The sequence below is a fragment of the Artemia sp. Qi Xiang Cuo genome, chromosome 10 (genome assembly GCF_049724085.1).
Source record: "Artemia sp. Qi Xiang Cuo chromosome 10, ASM4972408v1, whole genome shotgun sequence".
Classification (NCBI taxonomy): Eukaryota; Metazoa; Arthropoda; class Branchiopoda; order Anostraca; family Artemiidae; genus Artemia; species Artemia sp. Qi Xiang Cuo.
Genome location: NC_142803.1, coordinates 36,379,157 through 36,393,954, shown reverse-complemented (window position 1 = coordinate 36,393,954; position 14,798 = coordinate 36,379,157). Strand labels below are relative to the sequence as shown.

Genomic DNA, 14,798 nt, shown 5'->3' with positions numbered 1-14,798 from the left:
TAGTATTGCTTATTGGGAAATATACAGACGCTTTCACGAAGAATTTTTTTCTAATAGGGGGGGGGGGGTCGGGGCAGAGTAGGGGTTACGGCGGAGGATCTTTCCATGGAGGAAGTTTCCTTGGGGGAAGGGACAATTCTATGAAGGGAGCGCCGGATTTCCCAGCATTATTTAAAAAACAATCAGAAATTAAATAAAAAAATAAGTTTTTTTCAACTGAAATTAAGGAGCAACATTAAAACTTAAAACGAACAGAAATGATTACGTATATGAGGGGTTTGCCCCCTAGTCAATACCTCGCTCTTTACGCTAATGTTTTTTTAGCACTTTCAAAAGAGCTATCTATTCTGATTAACCGGCCTTTGTGATTCAGGGGTTTGTGATTCGAACAAAATTCGAACTTTAGCGTAAAGAGTGAGGTATTTAATAGGGAGCGGACTCCCTAATATGCGTAATAAAAACATACAAATATAGAAATTCGTTACGTAAGTTAATTCATAAGTTACGTCAGAACAAAATTTCGAGAAAGCCATTTAGCAAAAAAAGGAAAATTAATATGCAAATTTCGTTTTAATTATTCATGTACGGTGAGCCAAAATTAAAGCTGCATTAATTAAAAACGTTAAGAAATTAACTAAAAAAAAGAAGTTTTTTTTAACTGAAAGTAAGGAGCGACATTAAAACTTAAAACGAACAGAAATTATTCCGTATATGAAAGGGGCTGTCCCCTCCTCAACGCCTCGCTCTTTACGCTAAAGTTTGACTCTGTCACACAACTTTATTTTTTAAAACAATAAAAAACTTTAGCGTAAAGAGCAAGGCGTTGAGGAGGGGACAGCCCGTTTCATATACGGAATAATTTCTGTTCGTTTTAAGTTTTAATGTCGATCTTTACTTTCAGTTAAAAAAACTTGTTTTTTTTAGTTAATCGCTTACAAAGGGTGCTGGGATAGGGAATATACATAAGGGGTAATGCAAGCCCTCAGTTAAGAGTTTTCTGGGATGGAGATTACAATAATACCCATGTTTTGTTCCCAATATGTCACCTCCAGGAAAGAAACCAAAAATTGTTATTTCTGGGACCATATAGAAATTTATGTTAGAAATATTACGACGAATATGAAAAAAAAAGCTAAACATGAGCTGTATCTTTTGAATGAGTCATAAAATATGTCGTTAAATTTTACGGTAGTCTGTTAGTCCTGGCGAAAAAAAAAGAAAAAAAAATCACTGCTAACCAAACAAACGAATGATTTCCCTTGTTTTACAACATGGGGAATTCAAACAAACCCGCTTGTTCAGAATATTGGAAAAATTGATTGAATAGCACAAAATTTGCATTTTCCGGCATTTTGGCCGTCTTTGGTCAAAACACAATATCCTGTGGCAAAAAATGGCAGAAAACATCACTTTGCTCTGGCGTGATCTCTTCTGCTACTAAAAAAGAGCACCAGGTATTGTGATTTCAATTCGAAAGAGCCTTCTTCCAATATTCTGCAACCGCCGGTTTGATACGACCACAAAGGGAAAATAATAACAGAAAGAAAAGGTGAAGTCAGTCCTACCTTGATGTTCAATATGTGGGAATGTAAGCCTCCAATAAAAGGTTCCTGACAATGGCAATTCTAGTGGTGCACTTTTCATTTCGATTCGTAGCCATTTTTGACAGCTTTAAAGCTTTTTTCCAAAATCCAACAAAATCTGTTTTCAAATTTAAATTTTACCATTAAGTTTGCCCTGCATAATAATCATCATTCCCGAATCATCTTTAAGTCAAACATTTTTCGCAATAGACAGCTTTTTTTTTCAAATCGCGTTTCCAAACTTTAAGTACTTTAGGGCTGTAAGCTCTTCAGTAGGCTGTAGCTATTGCTGCAACCACGAAGTAAATGCAATTTGATCTCTCAATTTATCCAAGTTTACCTTTACTGCCTGAATAACTGCCTGGATTCTGTTTAGACTTTCTTTCACTAAGTAGAAGCTAAATATAAAACATGTAGGCAAGGGCACCTATAAAAAAAGAATTCAGATAGCAGGAGGGCATTTATTTTTTGCCAGGAGAGTACCATGTTCTTTCTGCAAATTACAAAATTTTGCACTTTTTGACTGTTATTAGTATGTCAGGAAGAAAAACCCAGTCTAAAACTCCGAACCACTCTAAACCCATGGGGCCCAAACTCCTCTCCTCCCGTATGTGTCTGTCTTTTCCAGATTCATTTAGATTGGAAATCTATTTTGATATTAGTCTAAGATAAAACTAGCATGGACATTAAGTTTGCCACAAAAAGTAGATCAAGACGCGCCCTAACTATGGACAACTGTGGAAATTTACTTCCATAGTTTTTCTTCAAAGACAGATCAAGCCTTCACGGGCTTACTAACATAGAGCTAAAAAGTTCCAGTTCCTGGAGAAAGAATATTTATGTTTTTTTGATAAAAAAAAATAGTCAGAAACTGTCGAAATCTAGGCTACTAAAACGAAAATGTTTCGTGCGGTTTTCTGACTATGCAACTCATAATCCAATGTTTGGATTTTATATCTTATCTCTTTGTTTCTGTTCGCCTTTCATCAATTGTATCTATTTCATTATCTCGCTCTTTTTGCTTTTCTATTTTACCCAAGCCTATTTATCACTTTTATTTTCACGCTACGTTTTAATTTTTTTAGATTGCGTCTTATTGTATTTTGAATTCCTTCATTTAAGGTGGGCATAAATTATATTGAAATGTCTGTATATCTCTGTCATTGTGCTAATCCAGAGGTTCTCAACCCAGTGCCAGCGGGCGCCATGGCGCCCGCAGAACGATTCGTATGTGCCCGCCTCTCACTATTCGACAGAACCAGAATTTTTTTCATAAATATTATTTTAAAATATGATTTATTTATATTTCATTTTTTAGAGTTTTAATTTTTTTTTTTACTGCCTAGGCTTATTAAATATGTTCGATACTTGTCCCATTTTGTCTAGCGGCGAGCCAGACTGCACTATTTACGCTAGCCGGGAACGGCTAGTGCCATTTGCACATCACCCTTTGTACACGCAGAAAACCCGACGTGAACGAATGGAACGAACGCCACAAACTGATCCAATAAACGCCGAAGGCGCTAAATCACATGGCACATTACTCTGATTACTTCGGCGATCATCGGCTCACTTCGGGTTTTCCGCGTGTACATGGGAATGATGCGTAAAAAGCATTCCCAGCCTGGAACCGCGTATGCTGCTCTGTTCGGGTCGCGACAGTTAGATAAGAGACATGTTCGTCAGACGAAACACGAATTAGGAGTTTTCTATAAAAATAATTAACAGGCTAAAAGCGAGGTGCGTTATTTATTGTATTCATAAGCCATGATCTTGAATAAACTATTTTGTTAAGGAGATAGTTATAGTTCTTGTTATAATATATTTATGCATAAAATGCAAAACAGACTTGCGCTATAACATTGATATTATATTGTAGTTCAATTATTAATTTTTGTATTATTTATTTTAGCCCTAAAATGAGTGGACCAAGTAAGAGACAACGAACCTATAATTTTAACATTGACTGGGAGGAATCATATCGTTTCGTTAAATTGAAAAATAAATGCGTTTGTTTGTTGTGTGGTAGTAGCATTGCAGTGCCGAAAAAACATAACGCTGAACGACACTTTCAGACAAATCATAGCACTTTTAATCTGAATTATCCTTTTAAATCTGAAGTAAGAAAGAAAAAAATTGTGATCTAAAATCAAGTCTAACAGCACAACAGACTGTTTTCACTAGACATGTTAAAAATTCTAAAAAATCCACTATTGCTTCTTTTCAAAATATCTCACATGTTCGCAAAAAAAAGAAACCTTTCATTAATGGTGAGTTGTTTAAGGAACTATTTTTGACTGGCACCGATTCTTTGTTTGATAGATTTTCTAACAAACGTGAGATTGTCTCAGCAATACAAGACTCACAGTTGTCAAATAACACAGTCACAAGAAGAATACATGCAATTTCAACATACATACAAACTCAGTTAAAAACTGACTCGGAAATATGTGACAGGTTCTCGCTACAATTTGACGAGTCAACAGATATATCAGACACCCCACAGTTATCAGTTATGGTGAGAATGGTGTTTAGTAATTTGACAGTAAAAAAGGATGTGTTACAAATATTACCTATGAAAGGACAGACAAGGGGTGAGGATATTTATAATACATTCAAAACATACACCAAGTCAATAAATATGCCTTTGCACAAGCTGTGTGCAATAACCACTGATGGGGCACCAGCAGTGATGGGCAAAAAAATAGGATTTACTACCCTCTGCGTGAAGGACGATCCATTTTCAAATTTCTTGTCCTACCATTGTATTATACACCAAGAAGCTCTGTGTTGTAAAATTATGCCATTTGAAAATGTCATGAAAATAGTTACAAAAATAATCAATTCGATTCGAGCAGCTTCTTTGCAACACCGACTTTTCAAGGCCCTGTTATAAGATACTGAAGATAAAGAACATGATCTTATTCTGCACACTGAAGTACGTTGGCTCAGAAAAGAAAAGGTTCTTATAAGATTTGTGAGTTTAATTGAAGAAATAAAAGCATTTATAAAGGATATAAAGGAAAATTATGATGAACTAGCTGACTCTGGCTGGCGGATTGATTTGGGATTTCTCTCAGACATCCTGGAAAAATTGAATTCTTTAAATTTGGAGTTGCAGGGTAAGGACAAAAGCATATCTGAAATGATAAACTATGTAAAGTCATTTAAAGCTAAATTGGATTTGTTCATATCACATCGGCAGATCAATTCTCTCGTGCATTTCCCACTTATGAAGGAAATGCTAGGTGACAATAAATTAAATGGGACATTATTTATTAAGCATCTTCAAGAGTTAAAAAAACAGTTGGAAGAGAGATTTTTCCAGTTTAAACATATTGAGACAATAGTTTCCTTCTGTATCAATCCTTTTACTTGCCAAATAGATGTTATGGAAATGGCCGCATGTATTGCAGATTTTGTTCAAGGTAAGACAGAGGAACTAGAGTTAGAAATTTCGGACCGAAAGAATAATATTTTGCTAAAATCCTTAATGTCAGCTGACTTTTGGAATGCACTGGATAGAGAAAAGTTCCCATTGTTGAAAAAAGCGGCATATAAAATTGAATCATTTTTCGGTTCGACGTATTTATGCGTATCATTGTTTTCAAACATGAACATAATAAAATCAAGATATAGATCTCGAATCACCGATGAGCACCTTTATGATTGTCTGCTAACAGGATTATCGTCATACGCTCCTAATTATGAAGCTCTGGCCGACAGGCCAATGAAATGCAACACCAAAGATCACATTGACTTTATTATTTTTTTTAATTAAATATTTTCTTTGTATTTGTGTGTTTTGTTTACTTTCTTTACGTTTTGTAAATACACTTCTCTGTGTGTATGCAATTTGAAAAAAAACAACAATAATTTTATTATTTTGAAACATTTTTGTTTATCATTTATCAGTATATTATGACTATGAGAAAATAAGAAAATAAATTATGGGAAAATGACAAATTATAGAAGGAGTTTGTTGATTTAAAATAGGCGGTGCCCGCCACCCTACCGATATTTTAGAATGTGCTCTAGAGTAAAAAAAGGTTGGGAACCCCTGTGCTAATCAATGCTAGGCACCGATTAGCTAGCGGTATCGATGCTAGGTTAATTGATGCAGCTAGCGGCAGCTGCAACCAAGTAAAGAGCAAACCACAGCCCTCAGTAACCAGAAGTTAAAAAACGCGTTTTGAAAAAAACTGCCTAGTGAAAAAAAAATTTCATCTGACACTGATTCAGGAATGGTAACTATTATCTCGGTTCGCCTTAAAAGTAAAAGTTTATTGCGAAAAGAAGTCTATGGTGATTTCGGGAAAAAAAAAAGCCTGAAACCCCTCGAAAATAGCGTCAGATCAAAATGAAAAGCATATCATTGGAATCAGCATGGTCGAAAACTCAGGGATATTACAGTCCCCCTCCTTGAACGACAATGAAAATCACCTTTTTGCATGGGTAGCACTGGTCTGTCTGCCTCTTTTATTTCTGCAGGCCTAGCGGGTGACGAGAACATCATAGGGAGATGTTTAATGGCTCATTTGAACGGAAGTTAAATTTTCTAGTGCCTTTTTATGTGACCGAAGCGATTGGAGGGCAACCAGCCTCCTCCCTAACGGCCCCTCTCCCCAAAGTCCACTGCGAAAAGAAATTTATGGTGATTTCGAAAAAAAGTCTGAAACCTCCCAAAAATGGTGTCAGGTCAAAATGATAAGTCTACCATTGGAATCAGCAATGGGAAATTACAACTCCCCTCCTTGAACAACAAGGAAAATCACTTTTTTTGCATGGGCAGCACTAATCTGTCTCTTTTTTCTAGCAAGGCTAGGGTGTGACCGGAACATCATAGAGAAATACGTAATAGTTCATTCGAACGGACATTGAACTTGCTAGTGCCCTTTTTTAAGTGACCAAAAAGATTGGAGGGCAACTAGCCCCCCTCCCCCAAAGTCATCCAATCACAATTTTGAGATAGCCATTTTGCTCAATCTATTTGGTAAAAGAGAGTATTTAAGTCCATATTTGGCAAGAAAACTACTTAATCCTTACTATACGAAATTTTTATTCTACACAATATTTTAAAACAATAAACAAAGAAACAACCTCCCAAATGTCTCTAATGCCATGCCAAATATCTTATATAGTCGACTTCAAGTGGGACCTAGGACTCTATCCATCTTGAAAAGAATAAAAGATCAAATTTGAATAAGAATCGTTTCAAGAGTTTCAACCTAATTCAGTCTAAAGGATTGGTGGTGGAGGATGAGGTCTCTAGATTATAATTATTTTACAAAATCTTAATTAACAAATTATTACAGAGCTTATAATTAAAAAACAGAGTTTTTCCGAGGGAAGTAAAGAGCGAAGTCTAAATTTAAAACAAACAAAAATAATTACTTCACAGCCTATCTAACATATATAAATAAAACTAATGCAAATAAATCAACTGGTGATATTTCCCTATGTTTGTGGCATTACAGAAAACTAGCATTTTGCCGAAAACACAAAAGCCAAGTATACAAAACAAGAATATTGATTTAGGAGTCGAAAGTAAATACGTAGCCTCAGAACAACAAACTAATTTATAACGTTTTTCATAGTCCTACAGGAGCTGTGATATCAGTAACTTTCAGTACATAATTAAAATTATCTTAAAACTTAAGTTTAAAGTCATTACATAGCATATAAAATAATGAATTGATTTGTCAGGTAACATCTTGGTCTCACCTAGTATAACTCGAAATGAAGAAAATATCAACTGTAATATGACCTCTAGAAATCCAGTTATTTCTCTCTATAAAACGGAGAATTTTAAGTTGTGATACAAATTCTAAAGCGAGTCTGTAGTCCTAATACTAATAAGATTCCTTCACTTCAAACTTGTCTACAAAACAATCATGAAATGTCCTTTTCAGATCCAAAGCGATAGTCAATCGTTGAACTGAGCTGATTGTGCAGAAGTGACGCCAAATGAAACGAAAAATAAATAAATAAAGCAACAATCTAAAAGTGCTTTTCTTTTATACTGTTAAAAGAGGGGGTTAGTTGTTAAGAGAGGGGGGGGTAGTTGCTCTCCAATCACTTTCGACTATTAAAAAGGGCACTAGCTCTATCAACTTTCAATCAAATGAGCCCTTTTTGAATTCTTTACGACAAAGCTTTCTATAAAAAACTTTATATGCCTCCAGGCCAAATTTTACAACCTTTTCTCTGATGGCTCTTATGTAGTTATTATCCCCCACGACCTAATTTCCAGAACTTTTAACTACGTTGACAAAAATGGCTATCTCCGAATTTTTATTGCATGTGTTTAGGGAAATGGTGGGTATTGAAGGGGGGAGGGGTTAGTTTCCCTCCAATCACTTTCAACTATTAAAAAGGGCACTAGCCCTTTCAATTTACAATCGAATGAGCCCCTTTTTGAAGTTTTACGACAACGCTTTCTATAAAAACCTTACACGCACTCAGGGCATAACTTACAACCCTTTCCCTGAGGGCTGTGTAGGAGGGGTGTCATCTTCAAAGACCTAATTTCCAGAACTTTCAACTACGTTGAAAAAAATGGCTATCTCAAAATTTTTATTGGATGTGTTTGAGGAAATGGTGGGCATGAGAGGGGGGTTAATTGCCCTCCAACCACTTCTGACTGTTAAAAAGGGCACTAGCCCTTTTAATTTCCAATCGAATGATCCCTTTCTGGAGTTTCTACGACAACTCTTTCTATAAAAGCCTTATATGCCCCCAGGGCATAAGTTACAACCCTTGCCCCGAGGGCTGTGGGGGGAGTGTCCTTCTCAAAGGCCAATTCGTACGATTCCGATTACTATTTTGAAACCACTTGGAATTATATACACAAGGAGAGTTAATCCCCAACTTAGCAGAAATAAAAACTTGTAACGATAAGGGCAGGTGGTCATAGTCCCTCTCTTCTTCGTCAACGTGAACGCTAGATGTCGATAGATCGGCTGAGCAGACACAATGGTCAAGGTTAGAGCCAGAACCAGTATTATAAATATAAGTACATAGCAGATCTTTATATATAATCCGAAAGCCGGGGGGAAGGCTATCTAAGAGGGTTTCGGATTGGGGAGACGTCGAATTTCTATCACAATCCAAATCACAAATTAATAACCAGTCGCATCCATTCGCACAAATCCCAGAGATTAAATTTTCAGCTTGAAACAGGTCTTAGTAAATGCAGTAAAAAAAAGGATATTGTTCTTGCTATGCGGCAGGTAAACTTTAATATTGCTAAATCTGATCGCGAGATAATGATCATCAGAATCATAACACTTAGGGGGAAAATGGCAAAGTTGGCGCTTGGTGATCCACGCCGGACCTCCTGAAGGTCGACCACGTGTACGCCGTGCATTCGTGGTAAATACGATATGATCTGGACTTCTACGTCAACACTGGTACCGGGTAATAAATGTTCTTGAAGTAACACTACATCAAAAGAGCTCAACAGACTGTCAAGAACATCTTTGTCCTTGGTTCCATTAATATTAGAAGAGCATATACTAGTAGATTTTAAATTCATTTCCGATCAGATTTTGCAACAATTTCACGAAGCTTAGGACATTTAAGGCTATAAGATACATGATTGCCAGCACAATTCGCACATTTGGGGGGGCAGGTTGCAAGGCGAGTCTTTGGTTGATTCATAAGGACCCGAAAATCTCGTACATTTCACAATAGGGCTCTTGCAGGTAGCTACAAAGTGGCCAGAAGACCAACACTTGTGGCAGCATTGAGGAAAAGCTTCGAGCTCAACAACACGTAGACATTCATAATCAATTTTCAATCCAGTTCTAAGCGCGTATTTAAGTGCAGCACTGTCCCGAAAACCAAGCTTAACCGTCTTAGAATTGTCAACTGTAGTGGCATCCGTGAATCCATCACAGTCCAATATATTCGATAAATCATAATCATGCTCAATTCCTCTAAGGAGACCATAAAACTTTTTTTCAGTCAATTTTGCCTTCGAATTACTAAGAACAGACGAACCAGATTTGCAGAAGTCTTTTGCAGACAGATATTTAATTTTCACAACTAGTTTATCACCCACCGATCGTAAGTTGACAACAGATTCATCTCCATGAATTTTATCGATCAATTCTTTACGTTTAGCTGGATTATTCACATTTGGAGGCACATTTGAGATAATAACGGTAGCGGAACCATCAGGGGCGTCACTAGCTGGAGCAATTTGTGGGAAATTTAGCTCATAAGGTGTTAACTTTCCATTTATAACTTCAAGAGTTTGTTGAATTTTATTTACCGTAGTGGCTAAACGGGAATAAGCCATACCTGGTATAACAGGAACTGCAGTAGGGTTGCGAATCTTGTAAGCGGGAGCTTGTAATCCATCAGAATCAAATTTTCAGAAAAGCTAAATAATATCCTTGAGATGGTTAACTAAAGCTTTTTGGCCTGTACGCTTCGGGCAAGACTCAGGCGGAGAAACAGAGTTATAAAGAGATTTCTTAGTACCATACACACTGGAAATGTCGAAAAAGTCCATAGCATCTTTTATAAATAGTTCATCCTCAATACCTGCTTCAACGTTTACTTGAATAAGGTTCAAAACAGGTGAATACATACATTGCTTTTCATCAGATGAGAGCACGCTCGATATATCAGACATAATTTCAGATATGAACAGGTTAATCTTTTAATAGCAGAGCATCACACATAATTAAACGAGTAAATAATCCGTTCGCAGGTTAACTCAGGTAGTCATTGTCATGATGCGCTAGACATTTCACTCGGAATCATAACCCTTTGACAAATATTGTGAAATGTAAACTAGCTTCACCTAGCTACATTCGAATTTACTCAAAAGCTTACTGGTTAATAAAATATCCAATTTAAGACAGATGCGTTCACTTTGAACTCTGAATCAATACTGAAAATTCAGATTTAAATTCATTTTATTTAAATTTTATTACTTTTGTTTTAATTCAGATTTAAATGGTATTATTTCACATTTTCCTATTTATATGCACCATTTATAGTATTCTTTTTCCCAAGGTGTTATTGTTCCCTACTACTGTCTACGGGGAATATGACTATAAAAAAGGTTGGTTCGAGGAATCCACCTTCTTAAAAAGTCCCTCTTTTTAGTCGAAATTGATTTGAGACCAGTCAGCCCCTGTCCTAGAACTTGTTTTGATATCTGGTCCTTTCGTTACCACTTAGGACATCTGGTCGACATTTTGAGGTACCTGTTTTGTACTTTCTATGCGTCTGTTCAATTTTGCGTTTGAGGAAATTATCTGGGGAGGAATTTTCCTGGGGGGTGGCCCCCATCTTAAGCATACCTTACTGAACTGAAGTGGCATATCCACTGCATACTATTATTTCTTCAAATTATCAGCCGGAAATTCATTTTTTTTTTTAGTTCTAGTTTGGGGCTAATTTATTTGCGTGGTGGATTAGTACATCTTAGATAAGACAGTAAAAATTGCTTTTTGAGCGAGATTGACAGAGGGGTAGGCCTAATTTCGTAATAGATTTAACTTAAACCTCTTAAGACTCGACCCCCAACCGGCTTGACCCAATTCGAGATGAACAAATGACCCTTTGTTTAACCAATTCATGTAATGCATAAATCATCTAATAGGTAAAATCGGAGTCAACTTTCGACTCAAAGTACCACTAACCTATTTGTCGGTAAACTAAAGGACCAAAGCATTTTAAAAATTATCTGTTTACAGAAAGTAAATAAACACAATATTCTTACCCATATACAAGTGATCTTCATCGGGATCATCTAAAACCTCGACAAGCCGAACGATATTTGGGTGATTTAATTTTTTCAAGATAGCAATTTCCCTGTAGACCTTTTCCAAGGGATTTTCTAGTCCAGGACTCCCTGTGCTTTTCCTGCTTGGTGCTAATCGACCTGGAAAATTTGGATCTCTTAGACATTCTTATTCGTATTACTTATCTAATCCTTAATAGGCAATTTTCCTAGCGAAAATACAGCAAAGGAGCTTATAACTTGAAAAAAAAGGATTTTCAATCCGGTCTTCCAATGAAACGGATGGGTTAACATTCTAGGTGGGACATCTAAACCGGGAGAAGGGAGGGAGAAGCAAATGTAGGCTCAACTCTCGTAAACTTTCGTGATTTTTCCGATTTCTATAATGATGGCGCACGATCCCTTGCAAATTCACATTCCAATTATCATATGTTTCCCTAGGTGCCCTGACAACGTTCTAAGTCTTTTCTAGCGTCTACCTCAATTATTTTCCTATTTTTAAGTTTGAAATTTTCAACTAAGAGAATGTTTTACTCTGGAAATACAGAAAGCTTATGTTTGGCTTTGATTTCCCTGGATTGGAGGCCTTAGCAAGCTTTCTATCCCCCCCCCCATGGAAAATTCACCCCTCACCCACCCTGCCCCGATAATTCTTTTCTGGGAAATTCTCCCCGAATGTAAAATTGAGCAACAAAGGGAAATTAAGGTAGTGTTTTCAGCGGGGACCATAGGACAAACAATCAGACGGGGGGTCATAGTCACTGCGATCATCGCTCCCCTACTGCTGCCATTTATTCCCCTAGTCATAATGTTTTTCACGGGCACTATGGGACTACTTTTTTCTTCTTTAGCAGTTTAACGGCGGAGGCATTTTTCTTACAGGCGTTACTAAGGTCAAAGAGTTGTTCATCCCGTCCAAACGTGTTTAATCGGTCCGAACGTGCTTTTGGTTTATTTCCAACTGTTAGATAACAGGATTCTTAGTGTTTCGCATTGACATCCGCACTGACTTCCTGTCAGAGCCCACTCCCTTGGAAATTTTCTGAATTTAGCAGTTCCAGCTGGTGACCTAGATAGAACTTGATGACCTAGATAGGGGGGGGGGCTAGTTGCCCTCCGATCACTTTTGACTGTTAAAAAGAGTAATAGAACTTCTGACTTCCAACCGAATGAGCCCACTCTGAAGTTTATACGACCACCCTTGCATATGAAGTGCATCCGGAGAAAAAATAAAATATATAATAAACATTGAAGCCCTATGACCTTTACTATAGGCAACGTTATAGCATTGCCTCAGATGGGATACATACAGTGTCTTTTGATTTAGCTCTACACATCCCTCAACATTTCCCGAAGGTTGTTCCTCAATACTCATAGTCTTTTTGAACACACTCAGGATCAATATTCCCCTCTTTCCAAATAATAAATCCTGCATGTAAAAAATTGTAAATTACATAATTTTCATTCCTTGCTCCGGGGGCTGCGGGGCATGAAATCCCTAGAGGTTTTGCTACTAGATAGTGTGACTATTCCGGATAGAATGGCTTTTTAAGATCTATACCAATGCTATGGAGAAAATCTAAAAGGGCAAGAAGGGGGAGGGGCGGCTGCCTTTCCTTCCTTTTTGGAAAGGAGGAAGGCTTCCCAACATGCCTTAAAGTTTCAAATTAACACCCTTAGACGTTCCTTAGATATCGTTGTTGTGTCCTTTCAAAAACCCTCCTCCAAATAGTGTGCTTTGATTTTGTTTGACACCTCTCTCGACATTTTTAAAAAGTGTTACCTCAATATTCCTAGCCTTTTTCGAGAGGATTAACATACCTTTCACCAATAACCAACTTTGTATACAAACAATGGCAAATATACCCCGGAGGTATAGTTATTGGATTTTATCGACTATTTTGAACACGATGACTATTCCAAACATTTGATAAGATATGGGCAGCTAAAAATATTTGGTTAATAAGGTCAGATAAAAAGGGAATGGCAGGGGGATTGGTTGCGCTCCGACCACTTTTTAACATCTACCTCGACATGCTCTGAAAGTTTAAACTTTATGCACTCAGCTGTTTTTGTGATATCGCAGATACTTTTTCATAAACAGGATGCACACAGTATCTTTAGGTTTAGTTTAACATAAATCCTGCATGTAAAAAAGGGCAAAGTGCATAACTTACAATTTCTCAACCCCGGGGGCTGTGGGGGCATAGCATCCCTAGAAACATAGTTACTAGACCTTTTGACATTTTTGAAGAGAATCTTTTTTTTTCAAAATGTTGATCAGTGATGAGGGAGAGAGCATCTAAAAAGGGTAAGGGGGACTGGTTACCCTCCGATAGCTCTTCAACATCCCCTACAAATCCCCTGAAATTTTCAACCTCTTACCCTCAGACTTTCCTTAGATATTGAGTTCTTCTGACAATCAGCACGCACACAGTGTTGTGTTCAGCATCACTCTCCAAAGTTCTGGGTATTATGTCAAACCCACAGGCACAATTATTAGAGTTTTGATTATTTTCAACGAGACGTCTATTTAAAAATTTTGGTCAAATATCTTTGGAGGGATTGCAACTAAAATGGCATGGAAGGAGATGGCGGCCCTCCATAAACTTTTCAACATCCCCCCGCCCTCCCGACATGTCCCGAAAGTTTCAATTCAATACTCTCAGCCGTTCTTGAAATATTGTAGATGCTTTCCTTTTGCTTAAAAATATTGCTTTCTTTTTGATAAACTGGATGCCCATAGTACCTTTTGATTTAGTAAAACATATCCTTAAAGATTCTTTAAGGCTTCACCTTAATGACCTAAGGTTTTTAGAAAACACCCAGAGTCAAATATTTTCCCTTTTCCTAATGATAAATCCTGGATGTAAACGACGGACAAATTGCATAACTTACAATCCTTGTCCAGGAGAAATGGATATCTGGCATTTGTGGACGTATAGCTATTAGACCTTTTGACTAGTTTGAACAAAATGACAATTCCAAAATTATGACTAGTGTTGAGCAAAGCGGGGCACATGAAAAGAGCAAGGAAGGGGGTGGCTGGTTGCCCTAAAATCTCTCTTAAACATCTCCTCAACATACCTTGAAATTTTCAACTTAATACCCTAAGTCGTTCTATGGATATTGCTGATTTCCCTTTTCATAACCAACAAACACATAGTCTTTTTATTGTGATTACTTAAAAAAAACATTTTCCACAAAATAAGTTTTTCAAAGAAAAGTAAAGAACTCCATTAAACAAAAAATGAGCTAAAATAAAATCAAATAATCTACCAAGCGTGAAACTACCATAAATAACCGAGTCAAACTAAAACGAGCAGAAATTAACATAAGTTGGGCTCAAAACCCCTATGGCTTCCCAAGGCCAGAACATAATTTGCACTTTATTGAAAAAAATATGAATGTTTTTACTTTTATAACTTTAATAAATCAAATAATATTAACAT

The 14,798-nt window shown here is 36.8% G+C and overlaps 1 protein-coding gene across 5 annotated transcripts in view; it reads right to left on the bottom strand.

The window, feature by feature from the left end:
• The window catches only part of LOC148947711 (calcium/calmodulin-dependent protein kinase kinase 2-like), a 404,349-nt gene that overhangs the window by 215,815 nt on the left and 173,736 nt on the right, over positions 1-14,798 (bottom strand). For all 5 annotated transcript variants that reach the window (XR_016142386.1, XM_089096216.1, XM_089096214.1 and 2 more), the window contains exon 5: positions 11,326-11,487. Coding sequence is in view for 4 of the 5 variants with exons in the window: in XM_089096216.1 (XP_088952342.1) it covers positions 11,326-11,487 (162 nt within the window). In the remaining variant the exon portion in view is untranslated. The remainder of the gene's footprint in view (positions 1-11,325; positions 11,488-14,798) is intronic.